The following is a 25,607-nucleotide window of genomic DNA, read 5'->3' on the forward strand; positions in this document are numbered from 1 at the left end:
GACATCATTTAATGGTCATATATGGTTTTAAACGGCATTACAAGACCCTAAGATGAATCCCCTAAGGTATCAACACTTTTCTCCACCGGCCCCAATAACCTCAAAAATTCCTCAAAAAGTGTGGATAATAGCGTTTTAATTTTGGAATTTTTAAACCTTTTTTTGCCCGGAAATAATAATTGCCGAGATGTTTACTACGGTCCCTAATATCCTCCGGAAGTCCAATTGAGTGGGTGGAACCATTCAATTTGCCTTAAAACGATCATTTTACCAATTCACAACTCTCACTGATTTTGTGAACTCTAGCCTACCCACGGACATTTAAGACATCATATAATGGTCATATATGGTTCCAAATGGCATTATAAGACCCTAAGATGTATCCCCTAGGGTCTTAACACTTTTCACCACCGGGCCCCTTAACCTCTAAAATTTCTCAAAAATCGTGATATTAGCCTTCAATTTTGGAATTTTTTGACCTTTTTTCTCCCGGAAATAAAAATTGCCGAGATGTTTACCATGGTCCCTAATACCCTCCGGGAGTCCAATTAAGTGGGTGGAACCATCCAATTTGCCTTAAAACGATCAATTTACCAGTCCGCAACTTGCACAGATTTTGTAAACTCAAGCCTACCACTGACATTTATGACATTATTTAATGGTCATATATGGTTCCAAACGGCATTATATGACCCTAAGATATATCCCCTAAGGTCTCAACACTTATCGCCACCGGGCCCTGTAAACTCAAAAATTCCTCAAAAAGTGATCAATTTACCAATTCGCAACTCTCACCGATTTTGTGAACTCTAGCCTACCACAAACATATATGACATCATTTAATGGTCATATATGGTTCCAAACAGCATTACATGACCCTAGGATGAATCCCCTAAGGTCTTAACACTTTTCGCCACCGGCCCCAATAACCTAAAAAATTTCTCAAAAAGTGTGGATAATAGCCTTCAATTTTGGAATTTTTTTACCTTTTTTCGGCCGAAAATAAAAATTGCCGAGATGTTTACTATGATCCCTAATATCCTCCGGGAGTCTAATTGAGTGGGCGGAACCATCCCATTTTCCTTAAAACGATCAATTTACCAATTCGCAACTCTCACCGATTTTGTGAACTCAAAATTACCCACGGACATTTTAGACATCATATAATGGTCATATATGCTTCCAAACGGCATTATATGACCCTAAGATGAATCCCCTAGGGTCTTAACACTTGTCACCACTGGCCCCAATAACCTCAAAAATTTCTCAAAAAGTGTGGATAATAGCCTTCAATTTCGGAATTTTTTGACCTTATTTCGCCCGGAAATAAAAATTGCCGAGATGTTTACTATGGTCCCTCATATCCTCTGGGAGTCCAATTGAGTGGGTGGAACCATCCAATTTGCCTTAAAACGATCAATTTACCAATTCGCAACTCTCACCGATTTTGTGAACTCAGGCCTACCCACGGATATTTAAGACATCATACAATGGTCATATATAGTTTCAAACGGCATAATATGACCCTAAAATGTATCCCCTTGGATCTAAACACTTTTCACCACCGGGCCCCTTAACCTCTGAAATTCCTTAAAAAGCGAGGATATTAGCCTTCAATTTTAGAATTTTTTGACCTTTTTTGACCGGAAATAGAAATTGCCGAGATGTTTACCATGGTCCCTAATACCCTCCGGGAGTCCAATTAAGTGGGTGGAACCATCCAATTTGCCTTAAAACGATTAATTTACCAGTCCGCAACTTGCACCGATTTTGTGAACTCAAGCCTACCACTGACATTTATGACATTATTTAATGGTCATATATGGTTCCAAACAGCATTATATGACCCAAAGATGTATCCCCTAGGGTCTCAACAATTTTTCGCCACCGGGCCCCGTAACCTATAAAATTCCTCAAAAAGCGTGGATAATAACCTTCAATTTTAGAATTTTTTGATTTCTTTCGCCCGGAAATAAAAATTGCCGAGATGTTTACTATGGTCCCTCATATCCTCTGGGAGTCCAATTGAGTGGGTGGAATCATCCAATTTGCCTTAAAACGATCAATTTACCAATTCGCAACTCTCACCGATTTTGTGAACTCAAGCCTACCCACGGACATTAAAGACATCATATAATGGTCATGTATATGGTTCCAAACGGCATTATATGACCCTAAGATGTATCCCCTAGGGTCTTAAAACTTTTCAACACCGGGCCCTTAACCTCTAAAATTCCTCAAAAAGCGTGGATATTAACCTTCAATTTTGGAATTTTTTGACCTCTTTTCGACCGGAAATAAAAATTGCCGAGTTGTTTACCATGGTTCCTAATATCCTCCGGGAGTCCAATTAAGTGGGTGGAACCATCCAATTTGCCTTAAAACGATTAATTTACCAGTCCGCCACTTGCACCGATTTTGTGAACTCAAGCCTACCCTTGACATTTATGACATTATTTAATGGTCATATATGGTTCCAAACGGCATTACATGACCCAATGACGTATCCCCTACGGTCTCAACACTTTTTGCCACCGGGCCACGTAACCTCAAAAATTCCTCAAAAAGCGTGGATAATAGCCTTCAATTTTTGAATTTTTTTACCTTTTTTTGCCTGAAAAAAAAAATTGTCGATATGTTTAACCTAGTCCCTAATACCCTTTGGAAGTCCAATTGGGTGAGTGGAACCATCCAATTTGCCTTAAAACGATCAATTTATCAATTCGCAACTTGCACCGATTTTGTGAACTCAAGCCTACCACGAACATTTATAACATCAATTAATGGTCATATATGGTTCCAAACGGCATTACATGACCCAATGATGTATCCCATAAGGTCTTAAAACTTTTTGCCACAAGGCCCGTTACGTCAAAAATTCCACAAAAAACGTGGATAATAGCCTTCAATTTTTGAATTTTTTGACTTTTTTCGCCCAGAATCAAAAATTTGCTGAGATGTAAAACATGGTCCCTAATACCCTCCGGAAGTCCAATTAGGTGGGTGGAACCATCCAATTTACCTTAAAACAGTCAATTTAACAATTCGCATCTTGCACCGATTTTATGAACTCAAGCCTACCATGGACATTTATGACATCATTTAATGGTCATATATGGTTCAAACGACATTATATGACCCTAAGATGTATTCCCTAGAGTCTCAACACTTTTCGTCACCAGGCCCCGTAACCTCAAAAATTCCTCAAAAAACATGGAATTTTTTGACCTTTTTTCGCCCCGAAATAAAAATTGCCGAGATGTTTACCATTGTCCCTAATATCGTCCGGGAGTCCAATTAAGTGGGTGGAACTATCCAATTTGCCTTAAAACGGTCAATTTACCAATTCGCAACTTGCATCGATTTTGTGAACTCAAGCGTACCACATACATTTATGACATCATTTAATGATCATATATGGTTTCAAACGGCATTACATTACCCTAAGATGAATCCCCTAAGGTCTCAACACTTTTCGCCACTGGCCCCAATAACCTCAAAAATTCCTCAAAAAGTGTGGATAATAGCCTTGAATTTTGGAATTTTTTGACCTTTTTTACCCCGGAAAAAAAAATTTCCGAGATGTTTACCATTATCCCTAATACCGTCCGGGAGTCCAATTAGGTGTGTGGAACCATCCAATTTGCCTTAAAACAGTCAATTTACCAATTCGCAACTTTCATCGATTTTGTGAACTCAAGCCTACCACAGAAATTTATAACATCATTCAATGGTCATATATGGTTCCAAACGCAATTACATGACCCTAAAATGAATCCCCTAAGGTCTCAACACTTTTTGCCACGGGCCCCAATAACCTCAAAAATTTCTCAAAATGTGTGGATAATAGCCTTCAATTTTAGAATTTTTTGAAATTTTTTCGCCTGGAAATAAAAATTGCCGAGATGTTTACTATGGTCCCTAATATCCTGCGGGAGTCCAATTGAGTGGGTGGAACCATCCAATTTGCCTTAAAACGATCAATTTACCAATTTGCGACTCCCACCGATTTCGTGAACCCAAACCTAACACAGACATTTAAGACATCATATAATGGTCATATATGGTTCCAAACGGCATTATATGGCCCTAAGATGTATCCCCTAGGGTCTCAATAATTTTCTCCACCGGGCCCCGAAACCTCAAAAATTCCTCAAAAAGCCTTCAATTTTGGAATTTTTTGACCTTTTTTCGCCCGGAAAAAAAATTTTCCAAGATGTTTACTATGGTCCCTAATATCCTCCGGTATTCCAATTGAGTGGGAAGAACCATCCAATTTGCCTTAAAACGATCAATTTACCACTCCGCAACTTTCATCGATTTTGTGAACTCAAGCCTACCACAGACAATTAAGACATCATTTAATGGTCATGTATGGTTCCAAATGGTATTATATGACCCTAAGATGTATCCCCTAGGGTCTCAACATTTTTCGCCACCGGGCCCTGTAACCTCATTAATTCTTCAAAAATCGTGGATAGAAGCCTTCAATTTTGGAATTTTTTGACTTTTTTTTGCCCGGAAATAAAAATTGCCGAGATGTTTACCATGGTCCCTAATATCCTCCGGGAGTCTAATTAAGTGGCTAGAACCATCTATATTGCCTTAAAACGATCAATTTAGATTTTGTGAACTCAAGCCTACCACAGACAATTAAGACATCATTTAATGGTCATGTATGGTTCCAAACGGTATTATATTATGCTAAGATGTATCCCCTAGGGTCTCAACACTTTTCGCCACCAGGCCCCGTAACCTAAAAAATTCCTCAAAAAGCGTGGATAATAGCCTTCAATTTTGGAATTTTTTGACTTTTTTTCGCCCGGAAATTAAAATTGCCGAGATGTTTACCATGGTCCCTAACATCCTCCGAGAGTCTAATTAAGTGGCTAGAACCATCCAATTTGCCTTAAAACGATCAATTTACCAGTCCGTTACTTGCACCGATTTTGTGAACTCAAGCCTACCACAGACATTTAAGACATCATTTAATGGTCATGTATGGTTCCAAACGGCATTATATGATCCTAAGATGTATCCCCAAGGGTATCAAAACTTTTCTCCACCGGGCCCCGTAACCTCAAAAATTCCTCAAAAAGCGTTGATAATATAGCCTTCAATTTAGGAATTTTTTGACCTTTTTTCGCCCGGAAATAAAAATTGTCGAGATGTTTACTATGGTCCCTAATATTCTCAATTTTTGAAAATTTTGACCTTTTTTAGCCCGGAAAAAAAACTGCTGAGATGTTTACCATTGTCCCTAATATCGTTCGGGAGTCCATTTAGGTGAGTGGAACCATCCAATTTGCCTTAAAACGGTCAATTTACCAATTCGCAACTTGCATCGATTTTGTGAACTCAAGCGTACCACAGACATTTAAAACATCATTTAATGGTTCCAGACGGCATTTCATGACCCTAAGATGAATCCCCTTAGGTCTCAAAACATTTCGCCACCGGCCCTAATAAATTTAAAAATTCCTCAAAAAGTGTTGATTATATCCTTGAATTTTTGAAAATTTTGACCTTTTTTAGCCCGGAAAAAAAAACTGTTGAGATGTTTACCATTGTCCCTAATATCGTTCGGGAGTCCATTTAGGTGGGTGGAACCATCAAATTTGCATTAAAACAGTCAATTTACCAATTCGCAACTTGCATCGATTTTGTGAACTCAAGCCTACCACAGAAATTTATGACATCATTCAATGGTCATATATGGTTCCAAACGGAATTACATGACCCTAATATGAATCCCCTAAGGTCTCAACACTTTTCGCCACCGGCCCCAATAACCTCAAAAATTTCTCAAAAAGTGTGGATAATAGCCTTCAATTTTGGAATTTTTTGAACTTTTTTCGCCCGGAAAAAAAAATTGCCGAAATGTTTACTATGGTCCCTAATATTCTCTGGGAGTCCAATTGAGTGGGTGGAACCATCCCATTTGCTTTAAAACGATCAATTTACCAATTCGCAACTCTCACCGATTTTATGAACTTAAACCTACCACGGACATTTAAGACATCCTACAATGGTCATATATGGTTCCAAACGACATTATATGACCCTAAGATGTATCCCCCAGGGTCTCAACACTTTTCGCCACCGGGCCCCGAAACCTCAAAAATTCCTCAAAAAGCGTGGATATAGCCTTTAATTTTGGAATTTTTTGACTTTTTTTCGCCCGGAAATAAAAATTGCCGAGATGTTTACCAGGGTCCCTAATAACCTCCGAGAGTCCAATTAAGTGGGTGGAACCATCCCATTTGCCTTAAAACGATCAATTTACCAATTCGCAACTTGCATCGATTTTGTAAACTCAAGCCTACCATGGACCTTTATGACATCATTTAATGGTCATATATGGTTCCAAAAGACATTATATGACCCTAAGATGTATTCCCTAGAGTCTCAACATTTTTCGTCACCGGGCCCCGTAACCTCAAAAATCCTCAAAAAAACGTGGATAATAATAGCCTTCAATTTTGGAATTTTTTGACCTCTTTTCGCCTGAAAATAAAAATTGCCAAGATGTTTACTATGGTCCCTAATATTCTCCGGGAGTCTAATTGAGTGGGCGGAACCATCCAATTTGCCTTAAAACGATCAATTTACCAATTCGCAACTCTCACTGATTTTGTGAAATCAAACCTACCCGCGGACATTTAAGACATCATATAATGGTCATATATGGTTCCAAACAGCATTATATGACCCTAAGATGTATCCCCTACGGTTTTAATACTTTTCACCACCGCGCCCCTTAACCTCTAAAATTCCTCAAAAAGCGTGGATATTAGCCTTCAATATTGAAATTTTTTTACCTTTTTTCGACCGGAAATAAAAATTGGCGAGATGTTTACTATGGTCCCCAATACCCTCCAGAAGTCCAATTAAGTGGGTGGAACCATCCAATTTTCCTTAAAACTATCAATTTACCAATTCCCAACTTGCACCGATTTTGTGAACTCAAGCCTACCACGGACATTTATGACATTATATAATGGTCATATATGGTTCTAAACAGCATTATATGATTCTAAGATGTATCTCTAGAGTCTTAATACTTTTCACCACCGGGCCCTGTAACCTCAAAAATTCCTCAAAAAGCGTGGACAATCGCCTTCAATTTTGGAATTTTCTGACCATTTTTTTCCCGGAAATAAAAATTGCCGAGATGTTTAACATGGTCCCTAATACCCTCCGGGAGTCCAATTAGGTGAGTGGAACCATCCAGTTTGCCTTAAAACGATCAATTTATCGATTCGCCACTTGCACCGATTTTGTGAAGTCAAGCCTACCACGAACATTTATGACATCAATTAATGGTCATATATGGTTCCAAACGGCATTACATGACCCAATGATGTATCCCATAGGGTCTTAAAACTTTTCACCACTAGTCCCGTTACGTCCAAAATTCCAAAAAAAACGTGGATAATAGCCTTCAATTTTGGAATTTTTTGACTTTTTTGGCCCGGAATAAAAAATTGCTGAGATGTTTAACATGGTCTCTAATACCCTCCGGAAGTCCAATTAGGTGGGTGGAACCATCCAATTTGCCTTAAAACAGTCAATTTACCAATTCGCAACTTGCACCGATTTTGTGAACTCAAGCCTACCGTGGACATTTATGACATCATTCAATGGTCATATATGGTTCCAAACGACATTATATGACCTTAAGATGTATTCCCTAGAGTCTCAACACTTTTCATCACCGGGCCCCGTAACTTCAAAAATTCCTTAAAAAAGGTGGATAATAGCCTTCAATATTGGAATTTTTTGACTTTTTTTCGACCGGAAATAAAAATTGCCGAGATGTTTACCAGGTTCCCTAATACCCTCCGCGAGTTCAATTAAGTGGGTGGAACCATCCAATATGCCTTAAAACGATCAATTTACCAGTCCGCAACTTGCACCGATTTTGTGAACTTATGACATTATTTAATGGTAATATATGGTTTCAAACGACATTATATGACCCTAAAATGTATACCCTAAGGTCTCAACACTTTTCGCCACCGGGCCCCGTAATCTCAAAAAATCCTCAAAAATAGCCTTTAATTTTGGAATTTTTTGACCTTTTTTTTTTCCTGAAATAAAAATTGCTGAGATGTTTAACATGGTCCCTAATACCCTCCGGGAGTCCAATTGGGTGAGTGGAACCATCCAATTTTCCTTAAAACGATCAATTTATCAATTCGCAACTTGCACCGATTTTGTGAACTCAAGCCTACCACGAACATTTATGACATCAATTAATGGTCATATATGGTTCCAAACGGCATTACATGACCCAATGATGTGTCCCATAGGGTCTAAAACTTTTCGCCACTGGGCCCGTTACGTCAAAAATTCCACAAAAAAACGTGGATAAAGCCTTCAATTTTGGAATTTTTTGAATTTTTTTCGCCCTGAAACAAAAATTGCTGAGATGTTTAACATGGTCCCTAATACCCTCAGGAAGTCCAATTAGGTGGGTGGAACCATCCTATTTGCCTTAAAATAGTCAATTTACCAATTCGCAACTTGCACTGATTTTGTGAACTCAAGCCTACTATGGACAATTATGACATCATTTAAAAGTCATATATGGTTCTAAACGATATTATATGACCCTAAGATGTATTCCCTAGAGTCTCAACACTTTTCATTACCGGGCCCCGTAACCTCAAAAATTCCTAAAAAAAGATGGATAATGGCCAATTTAGGAATTTTTTGACCTTTTTTTGCCCGAAAATAAAAAATTGCCGAGATGTTCACCATTGTCCCTAATACCGTCCGAGAGTCCAATTAGGTGGGTGGAACCATCCAATTTGCCTTAAAACGATCAATTTACCGATTCACAACTTGCATCGATTTTGTGAACTCAAGCCTACCACAGACATTTATGACATCATTTAATAGTCATATATGGTTCCTAATGGCATTACATGACCCTAAGATGAATCCCCTAAGGTCTCAACACTTTTCGCCACCGGCCCCAATAACCTCAAAAATTCCTCAAAAAGTGTGGATAATAGCCTTCAATTTTGGAATTTTTTGACCTTTTTTCGTCCGGAAATAAAAATTGCCGAGATGTTTACTATGGTCCTTAATATCCTCCAGGAGTCCAATTGACTGGGTGGAACCATCCAATTTGCCTTAAAACGATCAATTTACCAATTCGCAACTCTCATCGATTTTGTGAACTTAAGCCTACCACAGACATTTAGGACATCATTTAATGGTCAAATATGGTACCAAACGGTATTACATGACCCTAAGATGAATCCCCTAAGGTCTCAACACTTTTCGCCACTAGCCCCAATAACCCCAAAAATTCCTTAAAATGTGTGCATAATAGCCTTCAATTTTGGAATTTTTTAACCTTTTTTAGCCTGGAAATAAAAATTGCCGAGATATTTACTATGGTCCCTAATATCCTCTGGGAGTCCAATTGAGTGGGCGGAACCATCCAATTTGCCTTAAAACGATCAATTTCCCAATTCGCAACTCTCACCGATTTTGTGAACTCAAGCCTACCCACGGACATTTAAGACATCATATAATGGTCATATATGGTTCCAAACGGCATTATATAACCCTAAGATGTATCCCCTAGGGTCTTAACATTTTTCACCAACGGGCCCCTTAACCTCTAAAATTCCTCAAAAAGCGTGGATATTAGCTTTCAATTTTGGAATTTTTTTACCTTTTTTCGACCGGAAATTAAAATTGCTGAGTTGTTTACCATGGTCCCTAATACCCTCCAGCAGTCTAATTAAGTGGGTGGAACCATCCTATTTGCCTTAAAACGATCAATCTACCAGTCCGCAACTTGCACCGATTTTGTGAACTCAAGCCTACCACTGACATTATTTAATGGTCATATATGGTTCCAAACGGCATTATATGACCCTAAGATGTATCCCCTAGGGTCTTAACGCTTTTCACCACCAGGCCCTTAACCTCTAAAATTCCTCAAAAAGCGTGGATATTAGCCTTCAATTTTGGAATTTTTTTACATTTCTTCGACCGGAAATAAAAATTGGCGTATTGTTTACCATGGTCCCTAATACCCTCCGGAAGTCTAATTAAGTGGGTGGAACCATCCAATTTGCCTTAAAACGATCAATTTACCAGTCCCCAACTTGCACCGATCTTGTGAACTCAAGCCTACCACAGATATTTATGACATCATTTAATGGTCATATATGGTTCCAAACGGCATTATATGACCATAATATGTATCCCCTAGGGTCTCAATACTTTTCGCCACCAAGCCCCGTACCCTCAAAAATTCCTAAAAAATCGTGAATAGCCTTTAATTTTGGAATTTTTGACTTTTTTTCGCCTGGAAATATAAATTGCCGAGATGTTTACCATGGTCCCTAATACCCTCCGGGAGTCCAATTAAGTGGATGGAACCATATAATTTGCCTTTAAACGATCAATTTACCAATCCCCGCAACTTGCACCGATTTTGTGAACTCAAGCCTACCACAAACATTTATGACATCATTTCATAGTCATATATGGTTCCAACCGGCATTATATGTCCCAATGATGTATCCCATAAGGTCTCAAAACTTTTCGCCATTGGGCCCATAACGTCAAAAATTCCACAAAAACCGTGGATAATAGCCTTCAATTTTGGAATTTTTTGACCTTTTTTCACCCAAAATAAAAAATTGCTGATATGTTTAACATGGTCCCTAATACCTTCCGGAAGTCCAATTAAGTGGGTGGAACCATCCAATTTGCCTTAAAACAGTCAATTTACCAATTCGCAACTTGCATCGATTTTGTGAACTCAAGCCTAACACAGACATTTATGACATCATTTAATTGTCATATATGGTTCCAAACGGCATTACATGACCATAAGATGAATCTCCTAAGTTCTCAACACTTTTCGCCACCAGCCCAAATAACCTCAAAAATTCCTCAAAAAATGTGGATAATATCCTTCAATTTTGGAATTTTTTGACTTTTTTCGCCCGGAAATAAAAATTGCTTAGATGTTTACTATGGTCCCAAATATCCTCCGGGAGTCCAATTAAATGGGTGGAACCATCCAATTTGCCTTAAAACGATCAATTTACCAATTCGCAACTCTCACCGATTTTGTGAACTCAAGCCTACCACGGACATTTAAGACATCATATAATGGTCATATATGGTTCCAAACGGCATTATATGACACTAAGATGTATCCCTTAGGGTCTCAATAATTTTCGCCACCGGGCCCCGTATCCTAAAAAATTCCTCAAAAAGCGTGGAACCATGTTCTCTAATACCCTCCGGCAGTCCAATTAAGTGGGTGGAACCATCCAATTTGCCTTAAAACGATTAATTTACCAGTCCGCAACTTGCACCGATTTTGTGAACTCAAGCCTACCACAGACATTTATGACATCATTTAATGGTCATATATGGTTCCAAACGACATTATATGACCCTAAGATGTATCCCCAAGGGTCTCAATACTTTTCGCCACTAGGCCCCGTAACCTCAAAAATTCCTCAAAAAGCGTGGATAATAGCCTTTAATTTTGGAATTTTTAGACTTTTTTCACCTGGAGATATAAATTGCCGAGATGTTTACCATGGTCCCTAATACCCCCCGGGAGTCCAATTAAGTGGATGGAACAATATAATTTGCCTTTAAACGATCAATTTACCAATCCCCGCAACTTGCACCGATTTTGTGAACTCAAGCCTACTACAAACATTTATGACTTCATTTCATAGTCATATATGGTTCCAAACGGCATTATATGACTCTAAGATGTATCCCTTAGAGTCTCAACACTTTTCGCCACCGGGCCCCGTAACCTCAAAAATTACTCAAAAAGCATGGGTGGAATTTTTTTTACCTTTTTTCGCCCCAAAATAAAAATTGCTGAGATGGTTACATGATCTCTAATATTCTCCCAGAGCCCAATTGAGTTGGTGGAACCATCCAATTTGCCTTAAAACTATCAATTTATCAATTCGCAACTTGCACCGATTTTGTGAACTCAAGCCTACCATGGACATTTATGACATTATATAATGGTCATATATGGTTCTAAACGGCATTATATGATTCTAAGATGTATCGCCTAGGGTCTTAATACTTTTCGCCACCGGGCCCACAACCTCAAAAATTCCTCAAAAAGCGTGGATAATAGCCTTCAATTTTGAATTTATTTGGCCTTTTTTTGCCCGGAAATAAAAATTGGCGAGATGTTTAAAATGGTTCCTAATACCTTCCGGGAGTCCAATTGGGTGAGTGGAACCATCCAATTTGCCTTAAAACGACCAATTTACCAATTCGCAACTTGCACCAATTTTGTGAACCCAAGCCTACCACGGACATTTATGACATCAATTAATGATCATATATGGTTCCAAACGGCATTATATGACCCTAAGATGTATCCCCTAGGGTCTTAACACTTTTCGCCACCGGGCCCCTTATCCTCAAAAATTCCTCAAAAAGCGTGGATAATAGCCTTCAATTTTGGAATTTTTTTGACCTTTTTTTGCTCGGAAATAAAAATTGTCGAGATGTTTAACATGGTCCCTAATACCCTCCAGGAGTCCAATTGGGTGAGTGGAACCATCCAATTTGCCTTAAAACGACCAATTTACCAATTCGCAACTTGCACCGATTTTGTGAACCCAAGCCTACCACGGACATTTATGACAATAATTAATGGTCATATATGGTTCCAAACGGAATTACATGACCCAATGATGTATCCCATAGTGTCTCAAAACTTTTTGCCACTAGGCCCGTAACATCAAAAATTCCACAAAAAACGTGGATAATAGCCTTCAATTTCGGAATTTTTTGACTTTTTTCGCCCGGAATCAAAAATTGCTGAGATGTTTAACATTGTCCCTAATACCCTCCGAAAGTCAAATTAGGTTGGTGGAAGTGTGGAACCATCCAATTTGCCTTAAAACAGTCAATTTACCAATTCGCAACTTGCACCGATTTTGTGAACTCAAGCCTACCATGGACATTTATTTCATCATTTAATGGTCATATATGATTCCAGACGATATTATATGACCCTATGATTTATTCCCTAGAGTCTCTACACTTTTCGTCACCAGGCCCCGTAAACTCAAAAATTCCTCAAAAAACGTGGATAATAGTCTTCAATTTTGGAATTTTTTGACCTTTTGCCTGGAAATAAAAATTGCCGAGATGTTTACCCTTGTCCCTAATACCATCCGGGAGTCCAATTAAGTGGGTGGAACCATCCAATTTGCCTTAAAACGATCAATTTACCAATTCGCAACTTGCACCGATTTTGTGAACTCAAGCCTACCACAGACATTTATGACATCATTTAATGGTCATATATGGTTCCAAACGACATTATATGACCCTAATATGTATCCCCTACTATCTCAACACTTTTCGGGCCCCGTAACCTTAAAAATTCCTCAAAAATTGTGGATAATAGCCTTCAATTTTGGAATTTTTATTTTGACCTTTTTTCGCCCAAAAATAAAAATTGCCGAGATGTTTACCATGATTTCTAATATTCTCCGGGAGTCCAATTGAGTGGGTGGAACCATCCAATTTGCCTTAAATCGATCAATTTACCAATTCGCAACTTTCACCGATTTTGTGAACTCAAGCCTATCACGGACATTTATGACATTATATAATAGTCATATATGGTTCTAAACGGCATTATATGATCCTAAGATGTATCGCTTAGGGTCTTAATACTTTTCGCCACCGGGCCCCGTAACCTCAAAAATTCCTCAAAAAGCGTGGATAATAGCCTTTAATTTTGGAATATTTTGACCTTTTTTTGCCTGGAAATAAAAATTGCCGAGTTGTAAAAGCAAATTGGATGGTTCAACCCATCCAATGGGACTCCCGGACTGTATTAGGGGTCATGGGAAACATTTCAGCAATTTTTATTTACGGGCAAAAAAAAAATCAAAAATTACAAAATTGAAGGCTAATATCCACGCTTTTTGAGAAATTTTGAAGGATTCAAGGACCGGTGTCGAAAAGTCTTGAAATTCTGTGGGATACATTTCGGGGTCATATAATGCCGTTAAGAGCCATTTATGATCATTTTATGTTTTCATAAATGTTCGCGGTAGGCTTGATTCAATGAAATCGGTGCAAGTTGTAAATTGGTAAATTGGTCGTTTAAAGGCAAATTGGATATTTCTACCAACCCAATTGGACTCCCGGAGGGTATTAGGGAACATGGTAAAAGTTTCAGCAATTATTATTTTCGGGGGGGGGGGGGGGGGGGGAAGTCCAAAAATTCCAAAATTGAAGACTTATATCCACGCTTTTTGAGAAATTTTGGAAGTTTCGGGGAACGGAGTTGAAAAGCCTTGCAATTTTAAGGAATACATCTCGGGGTCATATAATGACGTTAAGAACCATATATGATCATTATATTTTATCATAAATGTTTGTGGTAGGCTTGAATTAATGAAATCGGTGCAAGTTGTAAATCTATAAATTGGTCGTTTAACAGCAAATTGGATTCCACACACCCAATTGGACTCTCGGAATGTATTAGGAACAATGGTAAACATTTCGACAATTTTTATTTTCGGGCGAAAAAAGGCAAAAAATTCCTAAATTGTAGGCTAATATCCATGTTTTTTGAAAAATTTTGGAGGTTTCGGGTATAAGTGTAATAAAGTCTCGATATTTTAGGGGATACATCTCGAGGTCATATAATTTCATTTCGAACCATATATGATCATTATATGTTGTCATAAATGTTTGTAGTATGCTTGAGTTAATAAAATCTGTGCCAGTTGTTAATCGGTAAATTGGTCGATTAAAGGAAAATTGGATGGTTCGACCCACCCAATGGGACTCCCAATCGGTATTAGGGATCATGGTAAACATTTCAGCAATTTTTATTTACGGGCGAAAAAAAAGTCAAAAATTACAAAATTGAAGGCTCTTTGAGAAATTTTGAAGGATTCGGGGACCAGTGTTGAAAATTCTTGAAATTATAGGGGATACATTTCGGGGTCATATAATGTCGTTAAGAGCCATTTATGATCATTATATGTTTTCATAAATGTTCGCGCGGTAGGCTTGATTTAATGAAATCAGTGCAAGTTGTAAACTAGTAAATTGGTCGTTTAAAGGAAAATTGAATAATTCAACCCACCCAATTGGACTCCCGGAGGGTATTAGGGACCATGGTTGGCAATTATTATTTTCGGGCGAAAAAAAAAGTTAAAAAAATTCCAAAATTGAAGACTTATATCCACGCTTTTTGAGACATTTTGGAAGTTTCGGGGATCGGTGTCGAAAAGCCTTGAAATTTTAAGGAATACATTTCGGGGTCATATAATGACGTTAAGAACCATATATGATCATTATATTTTATCATAAATGTTCATGACAGGCTTGAATTAATGAAATCGGTGCAAGTTGTAAACCGGTAAATTGGCCTTTTAACAGCAAATTGGATGGTTCCACACACCTAATTGGACTCCTAGAATGTATTAGGGACAATGGTAAACATTTCGACAATTTTTAATTTCGGGCGAAATAAGGCAAAAATTCCAAAATTGAAGGCTAATATCCACGTTTTTTGAAAAAATTTGGAGGTTTCGGGGACCAGTGTAGTAAAATCTTGATATTTTAGGGGATATATCTCGGGGTCATATAATTCCGTTTGGATCCATATATAATCATTATATGTTGTCATAAATGTTCGTAGTATGCTTGAGTTAATGAAATCTGTGCAAGTTGTAAACCGGTAAATTGGCAGTTTAAAGGAAAATTTGATGGTTCCACCCACCCAATTGGACTCCCGGAGAATATTAGGGACCATGGTAAAAATTTCGGCAATTATTATTTCCGGGCGAATAAATTGAAAGTCAAAAAATTCCAAATTTGAAGACTTATATCCACGCTTTTTGAGAAATTTTGGAAGTTTCGGGGAACGGTGTCGAAAAGCCTTGAAATTTTAAGAAATACATCTCGGGGTCATATAATGACGTTTGGAACCATATATGATCATTATATGTTTTCATAATGTTCGTGGTAGGCTTGATTTAATGAAATCGGTGCAAGTTGTAAACCGGTAAATTGGCCGTTTTAAAGCTAATTGGATAATTCCACCTAACCAATTGGACACCCGGAGGGTATTAGTGACCATGGTAAACATTTCGGCAATTTTTATTTCAGGGCGAAAAAAAGTCGAAAATTTCCAAAATTGAAGACTAATATCCCACATTTTTTGAGAAATTTTGGAGATTTCGATGCCCGGTGTCGAAAAGCCTCGAACATTTAAGGAATAAATCTCGGGGTCATATAATGTCGTTTGGAAACATATATAATCATTATATGTTGTCATAAATGTTCGTAGTAAGCTTGAGTTAATGAAATCGTTACAAGTTGTATACTGGTAAATTGGTCGTTAATTTGGATGGTTCCATCCACCCAATTGGAATCCCGGAGGATATTAGGGACTATGGTAAATAGTTCGGCAAATTTTATTTTCGAACGAAAAAAAAAAGTCAAAAAAATTCCAAAATTGATGTCTTATATCCACGCTTTTTGAGAAATTTTAGAGGATATGAGACGAATCTAACAAGACACTCATGACTACATTATCTTTTGTAGACTAACAGTAATTTATAATCAAAGTATTTAAAGTTTGACCTAAAAAATGGCAATAGGGCAAAAATAAAAGGATTGAGGGAGTATATGCCCTAAAATGTACTTGAATAAGTTCGCTTAACCACAAGTTTCCACGGTCGTGCAACAATGCAATTAATTGAGTCTACTCAATGAAAATTTAGACTATGATTCACGGCCGTGGATCTGACCTAGTATGAAAATTCAGACTGCGAACCACAAATAACAATCGTGGAACTAACCTAGTACACTCACTAAAAAAAATTCATTATGCGATGTATGATCGTGCACAATGTTATACTAATAAGCAATAAAACAAAATTAACTTATCTCTTGATGCGTGAACCGAACTGACAATAGCCGCGTCGTGGAGAACCACTGACCAAAAAGACGATTCTGCGCTACCTGCCGGTGCAGTAGACAGATGCGGTCGCCCTCCAGGATAAGCACGGCGCCGGAGTTTATGTGCACTCACAAACCCGACTGGAACTCAGTATACTTGCCCAAAAAACAGAACAGAAGAAACTCGTGTTTAGATAATTTTAGAGAAGAGAGAAGACTGATTGTGTTGTGTGTTTAGACTGAGAAAACCACCGAGTATTTATAGGTTGAAGAGGAAAAACGGGAAGCATAAAAGGTGGGAAGAATCTGGCCAAGAAAATGACCAGATTAATTTGGTCAGTCAACAACCGAGGCAAGAAACAAGGAATTAATCAGTCAGCTACAATCAAGGAATTAATGACTGAATTTCTCCAAAAAGATAACAAGGACCCACGCCCGCGCATTCCCCAAGACCTGAGGCCCGACCCGACTCGGCTCAGCGCGCGTGCATGTGTGGAGTAACACACACCTCCAACTCACTCAACTAAGTAGTAATAAAGCACTACAATATAAAAACAAAGAAACACCTCACTCCCCAATCAATGTGGGACTTTGTTTTTCCCCAACACTCTTGTTTTTATATCAAGAACTTCCAACACACAATTTCCGTAAGTCTTATTGAGGGTATTACATCCCTAAATACATCACCAATAGTTAAATTACCTGGGTATTGAGGCTTAGGTATTACTAGAGTACCTATTGAGGCTGAGGTCAAACAAAATACCTCACTAAACTTCTCTATACTATAGATTACTTAATTACAGCAAGCTCTTTCTGTAACTCATTGACCTCGAACTACTTCCTACAAATCTTTCAATAACAAAAATGTAATCATTTATTTCACGGAGAATTCACCAACAGTCGTTACAAGAACACAATCCATCCTCAAAATGATGGAAGCGCTTCCTATCTCTGACGACAATCTTCCGGCTGTACAATTTTGATATCAGTTTAATCGATGAATGACAATCTTCACATATTCGAAGATTCTTAACCACCCGAAGTGGTGTTTGAGGACTGGTGCTGATTAACCCATACGCTACAGCAATCTTTTCACTGTGATGGTACAAGGCAGTTTGTTTTGCTTCTTCATCCACATTAAGGAAAACTTGTGTGGTATTTGGCTGATAACCTATGGACTGTAATTTGTTAGAAATCTCCTTCAACATCAAATGGATCTCCTTGGCACATGGATGTGATTCATCTTCTACGAGAAACTCATGGATCACTCCATCAAGCTCAATCCAGCTGCATCCAGGATCTTTTCTTACATCTCTATCTTTCATTAACAACCTAACCCGAGCAACACCATCCCAGTCCCCTAAAGATGCATACATATTTGATAGAGCAACGTATGATCCACTATCATCAGGAGCAATTTCCATCAGATGCTTGGCTACTCGTCTTCCCATTTCAATGTCCCCATGCATCTTACACGCACCCAACAAGGCCTTCCAAATGACAGCATCGGGTTTCATGGGCATGTCACATATAAAATTCTCAGCTTCTTTTAAGAGTCCATTACGACCTAGGAGATCAACCATGCAACCATAGTGTTCAATCCTAGGCTTGAACCCGGCTACTCTTATCATATGATCAAAGAACATCTTCCCTTCATTCACCTTTCCCCCATGGCTACATGCAGTCAAAACACCAATGTAGGTAACATCACTAGGTTTGATCCCCATATCTAGCATCATTGAGAAATAATGAATAGACTCGGTTGCACGACCATGAATAGCAAGTCCATTGATAACAGCATTCCAAGTTATGGTACTCCTTTTCGGAAGGCTTTCAAAGACCTGAAGTGCCTTGTCAACACTACCACACTTAGAATACATATCAATCAGTGCAGAGCCAAGCACATCACCAATCTCAAACCCACTTCTCTCGGCATACAAATGAATCCACTTGCCTAACTCAAGGGCACCCAGATGGGAAATCGCCGGAAGGATACTAACCAATGTTACATAATTCGGTTTAAAATTCTCATCCACCATCTGCATCTCTCTAAAAACCCCAATAGCATCCCTAAACCAACCGCGTTGAGCATAGCCAGCAATCATCCCATTCCACGAAACCACACTTCGCCGAGGCATTTTATCAAACAGTTGGCGCGCAGCTCCCATATCCCCAAGTTTAATAAACCCATCAACCATCACATTCCACAAAACCACATCACCTTCTTGCCTCCTCTTACTAACACCATTATTACCCAAAAACATATTACTATTAACACTATAATCATCAATCAAAATTCTATTAAAAAACAATGATTGAGCATCATCCATAATACCACACATGACATACATCCTCAAAAGATTGCTAACAACAAATTCATCATCTTCAAAACCCAATTTTATCAACTGGGCATGAACTTGTTTACCTGCAATCAAATTTCTGAGTTTGCCACAGGCTTTAAGCACAGAAGGGAAAGTGAACTTGTTAGGAGAGAGAGAATCATCAAGCAACATAAGGGTAAATGTAGACAAAGCTTCAATTGGGTCATCTTGTAAATCAGCAATAGCTCTAATAATGGTGTTGTATGAAAAGGGGTTGGGTTGGTTCATACGGTAGAAGAGAAGACGAGCATAGTCGAGATTTTTAAGCGCGAAAGCGGAACACCTAAGGAGTTCAGCAGAAATAAGAGGGTCATGAATTTGGGAAGTTTTGATAAGTTTGGCATGGATTTGTTTGAAGTGTCTGATGGTTTTGCAGTTTGAGATTTCTGGGAAATTTGGGGGAGGAGAGAGAGTGAGATGTGTAGGAGGTGGTTTGAAGGTGTTTGTGTTCATACTGTAATAGCTCAAATTCATTGGTGGTTCACAGTAAACCTGTAGTAATCTGGATAAGATGGTTTATTGTATGGTTAAATCCTGTTTCAGTATCCTTCTACCCATATTTCTTCAAATTGGGATATAATTGGATTTTATATCATGCACACTTGCATTTTCGAAAAGTCGAGCAGTTCACAGCCCCTGTGGAGGCAGCAGGGCACCGATGCTTAAAAGAGTTGTACGAGTGACGGATTGTTTCGAAGTAAGGAGGTTAGGAAAGGTGTGACTTGTGAGGTAAGATTTGCGACTACATAAGCCTTTTAAGGTTCAATCTCGTGGTCATCTCACTGAACTAAAGCCATTATCAGATAAAGGCTTAGGGAAGTCCAAAGCTTCTCTGCATCAGGCTACTTATGTGCCTTGCCATGCCTATATCGGCTAAACCCCAACCTCTATAATCACAGACCAGCCATCATCAAAATAGCATAAAAGAATTAACTAGGCATCAATTTTGAAGCCTTTGCTAATGCGAAGTATGATATTGCATTAACAAACAAAATGGTTATAACATTTCCGAGAGATCTGACTTTTTGCCAGAAAAATATTGTTAAAAAAAAAACAAAAAAAACTTGATACATGTCATGATCAGCTATAAGTTACTTAGACATGTATAAATCTAATTTCACAGGTTTACAAGCTCTTGACATATTAATGACAGAGATAGACCTTAAATTTCCTACAAGTATACATATCGTTGGCGATGAGATGCAAATGCCGCTTCAAGAGCCCTACTGGTCACAGGCATTAGGGCCTCAAAAATCACTTGCGACCAAGACCTTGGTAGCTGGCAGCATCCTATAATACTGAATTGCATTCTTCATCACCAATATCTAGCCTGTTTTTTCTCTGTTAAAACAACTTTAACTAACCTTCATTAGACAAATATGAAAAAATCCTCTTCAAAAAATATTCTCCAACACAAGGAATGAAAACAACCAAAGCTTTCTCTTCACAAGGGTTCTCCACGACAAATAGATCATTTCTTGCCAAAAGGAAGCCTATTTATTCAATTCTATTCAAGATTAAAGTGATGCACAAAGACAAATCCTAAAGAGTGAGGCACAACTAATATCATTCATATGCCCAATCTAGAACCTAACAATAGGAAATGAGCAACCATTCTGCAGTGGTAGGGCTGATCCTTGCATTTATAGGCACGGGATTAGTAAGCACATTGTCTTCAATTTAGAAGATGGCACATTGGAAACATAGTATATCATGACCGGAAAACCAAAGTTTATAATTTTTGCGTAACACTAGAGAATGAACTCAAGAGAACTTTCCAAGAAGTCTGCACTGACTTCCAATAGTGATAATATTAGAAAGAAACGACATGTTTAAGTATATGACTCTATGACACTTCTTTGATATCAGTCCTCAATAAACGTGTCCCTCCTAATATAATGGAGGCCTTGTACCACCTATTAATAAAAATAAGGTCCTTAAAACTGAGTGTGTAATTAACAAATAAACAAAATGCCACATCAATATAATAACAAACCAAAAAAGTGACAAGTTTTTTTATACCCTACAAAGTACAAGTTTCACAGTACCACCGGTCCATTAAATATTTAGCTCCTCTAAAGACAGAAAAGCATTTGTGGTGAGGGGGCAGGGGAATTTTTTTTTTTTTTTTTTTTTTTTTGGATATAGAAATATAAAATCTAGAAATTATGAGGTCCCTAATTCCCAGGGGGGCCTGCAGAATCACGCAGATAGCACACCCTAAGAGTTGGCCCAAAGATAAACAGCATCACAGTATCATACAACAAAAAGGATTGAGTCAAAAGTGAACTAGAACATGGTACATTTTGACTTATCACCGAGAAAAATAAGACAGCGGACAATATGAACTAAGGAGCTTTAAGCTTGTTGAATAGGATAAACTGTAAAGGTAGTTTACCTATATGGTGCATACCACCAAAAGCTCCAAAAAAATGTTGTTGAGGCCACAAACCATAGAATCATATAGAAAGCTCTTGAAATAAGGAAAATGTGAAATGCTAGAGTGGCGATCATTCTTCATCAAACTTTCTTTCTTTTGAGGGAATCTTTCATCATTTTAATAGTTAGCGACCTGTTTTGGATAAAAAATGACTTAGGAACAAAATGCATGAATAAATATTACTATTATACAAATGTACAGCAGGAATCATTACTCGAGCCCTTTACATAGTCATAAGAACTATCTTACTAACTTCTATCTCTATTTCTTGGTATATTTAGTTGGGTGGTCATGACCTCAGCATATACTCAGGATCTTCAATTGAAGTTGGTCATGACCAGCATATTTAGTAGGCTGATCATGACCTCAGGCAAAGAAAAGGAAGGTAATAAATTGACGCTGCACATTGAGGTAACTCAGGTGCTCATACGACAATTCTTTGAAAAACAGAATTTAGCATCTCATAAGGACTTCCATGCAAACCCCATCCCATCAACTGCTCTAGCACAATGCAGTACAAGATTTCTCAACACATTGCTGGTAGATTTAACACATCCTCATCTCATTATCACACTTCATTTGTGATAGTATTTTACCAATGCATGCCTCACAAGTGGAGTGTGAAAATGAGAGAAAATTAATTGCCCCACATTGCTTGTCTAACCCTAATACGGAAACTAAAGCTCACTTTTGCATCAGATCTTACTGTGCGATTGCGATATACAAGCATTACAGCCATCAATAGCAGGGAAGCAACCATAAATCATAATCATCTAAGAAGCACCCACTTTTTTAAAATTGAAAAGGACAGGAATAGAAAACAAGAAGAGGCAAACTATAAAACTATTAAGAAAAGTAAATACTAAAGGATATGAAGTGATTTTGTTCTCTTCGCCTTATTTTAGATACTAGTTAGTTTTATTACAGCAGACCAAATCTTATTATTTCCAAATACTAGTACCAAATATCTATGATTATGTATTACTAAAAATTTATAGGGTCTTTTTAAAAATTATTAATACATGTTGAGAATGATCTACGAAGATGCCACATTTTATCTCATACGTACAAAACATGTCCTAAAAAAGTCGATGATCTTCTCATTTCACATTAATAATTCTCATTGACACTCCTTGAAATATTCTTGTCATTTTCTTAAGATATGGCCCATGAAAAAATGAGTCTTTTATTCCAGAAGACAATAATAAATTCAAGCACAGGCACAAGATTAAGTGATGCAACCATAAAACACCATAATGAATTTCAGACAGCAGACAATTATACCTGAATTTTTGCTAGCTCTCCTTTGTGGATCTTTTAATTTTCCATTTATCACCAATTCATGTTTCTTGCACGCACCATTGCTACTTATCCTCAGCTTTACATCCTTTCTTTCCTTTGCTACAATGTCATTATTAATGGAACGATTGCTTCTCCTCCTTTCTTCTGTGTATCTTCCATTCGACACAAACCCATCTTGTTTAGTCGGAGTATTGGCACTTCTCCTTCTTACATCTCTTTCAACTCCATTACTTGTAACCCTACCCTTATCACAGGAGGTATGACTACCATTTCTTCCATCTTCTCCACTCCTTTTCCTCTGGCTGCCAATTAGCATATAAATAATCATTATTTTGTTCTCTTCATTTTCCCCTTATTTGTACCCATATCATACGCCAACCACAGTTTAACATGATGAATATGATAACACAAGAATAAAACTAACCAATATTTAATTCTCTCACACAATCAACTTATGGGATCATTATAAGTATAACTATTCTAAAATTAATTTCCTTCTACACTAATAAATAATAATACATAACATAAATATAAATCCCCATAATTATAGTTCATCAAAAATCATGAGCTTCCTTACCAATCGAATTTTTCTTCACCCACAAGACTAAATTTATGGAATTTAACTTGATTTTCGAAATTATTGTACTAGTACAATAACTCGCTAAATATTCAAAAGAAACACATATCCAAAAAAATAGCACTCATTAATTTTACAACTCGGAAATCATAAAATTGACAGCTAGCACATAAAAAAAATCCCAAAATTTAAAACCCATTAATCAATCTTACTATCTTAGTACATTAAACAGCCCAGAAATTAAATACAAGTACTGAAGGATTGAATAGGGAGGAGAGAGAAAGCAGCAAACCCAGAAGAAGGAGATGCATGATGCTCCAATGGCGGGACCCACAAATTACCCCGGACCCACTCACGATGCAGGCGAAGATCGGAGGAGCAGAAATCGATCTGCTCACGAGAACATCGGAAGAAAACAGAGTAACAATTAGAAGATTCTAGAATTCGAGTAACAACGCCCTCCCACCAACCATCGTTATGGAAGGCGTCAACATCATCCATGAGAGAGTAAATGCGGTGAGGTTCACGAGGAGGAATAGGGCGAACAAGAATGGCGTCAACGAACTCACAGAGATGCTTGGAACCAGCGTCGTCTTCCATGAGATTGTGGTACTCAACGAAGATTTTGCAGGATTTGCGAGAAATTGTGCGGAGAACAGTAGCAGTGTACCAGGAACCTCGGAGACCTTCGTCTTCAGAACTGACTTCAACTATGGTGCCTTTCTTGAAGATTTCTTCGTATTCGGATTCAGGTTCCGCCATTGATGAATGCTTCAGAGTTAGGAGAGAGAAAATAGGAGTGACGATTCAAGTGATGTTAGAAAGGAACAAAGAAAGAGAAAGGATTCAAAGGAAGGATACTCCTTTGTTAGCAAAAAGACTTGCGTGGACCTGGTCCACAATAATGTTATTGTGGATCCGAGGTTTATACACACGCAACTGACATTATATTGAAAAGAGTAACCTTTAATTTTTACATAATAACCCTATTTTTAACATAGTAACCTTTATTAAAACTAGTATAACGTATAATATTATTGTGAACTTAAAGTATAACGTTATGACTCTAATTTTAACATAGTGACTTTTATTATTCATATTAACTGGTATATAAAATATTTTATTAAAAAAATTAACCTCTTATAGCCTATATATTATCAAAATGACTTTTGTTTCAACATAAAGACCTTTTTTCTATTATAGTGACTCTTTTTTTAACTAATAAAACAACCATAGTTTTCCTAATATTAGTGGTCTACAATGAATTAGTGTGAACCAGGTCCATTTCAGAATTTGTACTTTGTTAGAGGGTTGTATTAAAAAGTTTTTTTTTAAGGGTTGTATTAAAAAGGTTTTTTATTTTTTTTAAATAAAAAAAAAATTGCGTGAAGGAATGGGAAAAAAGTTTTTTTCTTTTTAAAAAAAAATAATAAAAAAGTAAATAGACTTTTAAATTTTGATCTTTTGGAGACTAAAGTTTATTTTTAGAAGATAAAATAAGCTGAGGATTATATTAAATCAAACTCCGTCAAAGTTAACATGGGAGACAAAAGTTTGATACAATATTTATTTTTGTCATTCCCTACATTTTGGGAAACATTTTGAAAATCATTTTACTACTTTTTTTTTTTTTGAATAGATCATTTTACTACTTTAATACGGAGTAGTATACGTTATGATATAAATCTTCCGTCAAAAATAAATAAATAAACAAAAAAAATAACTCATAAGTATCTTGTAATTTGTTATATTTGAGTTGAATAGTCACTTTGCGCTCTTATTTTCTCTTTTGAATTTTCACTTTATTCAAACTTCAAAGTGTTAATAAAAAAAATAAAAATAAAAAACACGAAAGGGGGTAGTATTAACAATAAAATAATGCATTTTTGTATTTGTCATATGCTATTCTTGGCCAACATAAAAAGAGTTTGGAAGG

General features: G+C 37.3%; 1 protein-coding gene and 1 pseudogene across 1 annotated transcript; both read right to left on the bottom strand.

Annotated features, from left to right (window-relative positions):
- Positions 1–17,645: 17,645 nt before the first annotated feature.
- On the bottom strand, positions 17,646–20,138 carry LOC145605175 (pentatricopeptide repeat-containing protein At5g48910 pseudogene; annotated as a pseudogene).
- Positions 20,139–20,298: 160 nt separating this feature from the next.
- On the bottom strand, positions 20,299–24,510 carry LOC145605184 (protein AGENET DOMAIN (AGD)-CONTAINING P1-like). Its single transcript, XM_081661222.1, has 4 exons — positions 23,964–24,510; positions 23,077–23,396; positions 21,751–21,924; positions 20,299–20,693 (listed from the first exon to the last, which is right to left on the bottom strand). The coding sequence occupies exons 1-3, from the start codon at positions 24,431–24,433 to the stop codon at positions 21,917–21,919; spliced, it is 798 nt and encodes a 265-aa protein (XP_081517348.1). The 5' UTR covers positions 24,434–24,510; the 3' UTR covers positions 20,299–20,693; positions 21,751–21,916.
- Between the last annotated feature and the right edge of the window lie 1,097 nt (positions 24,511–25,607).

This window comes from Chenopodium album, chromosome 2 (genome assembly GCF_948465745.1).
Source record: "Chenopodium album chromosome 2, dcCheAlbu1.1, whole genome shotgun sequence".
Lineage (NCBI taxonomy): Eukaryota > Viridiplantae > Streptophyta > Magnoliopsida > Caryophyllales > Amaranthaceae > Chenopodium > Chenopodium album.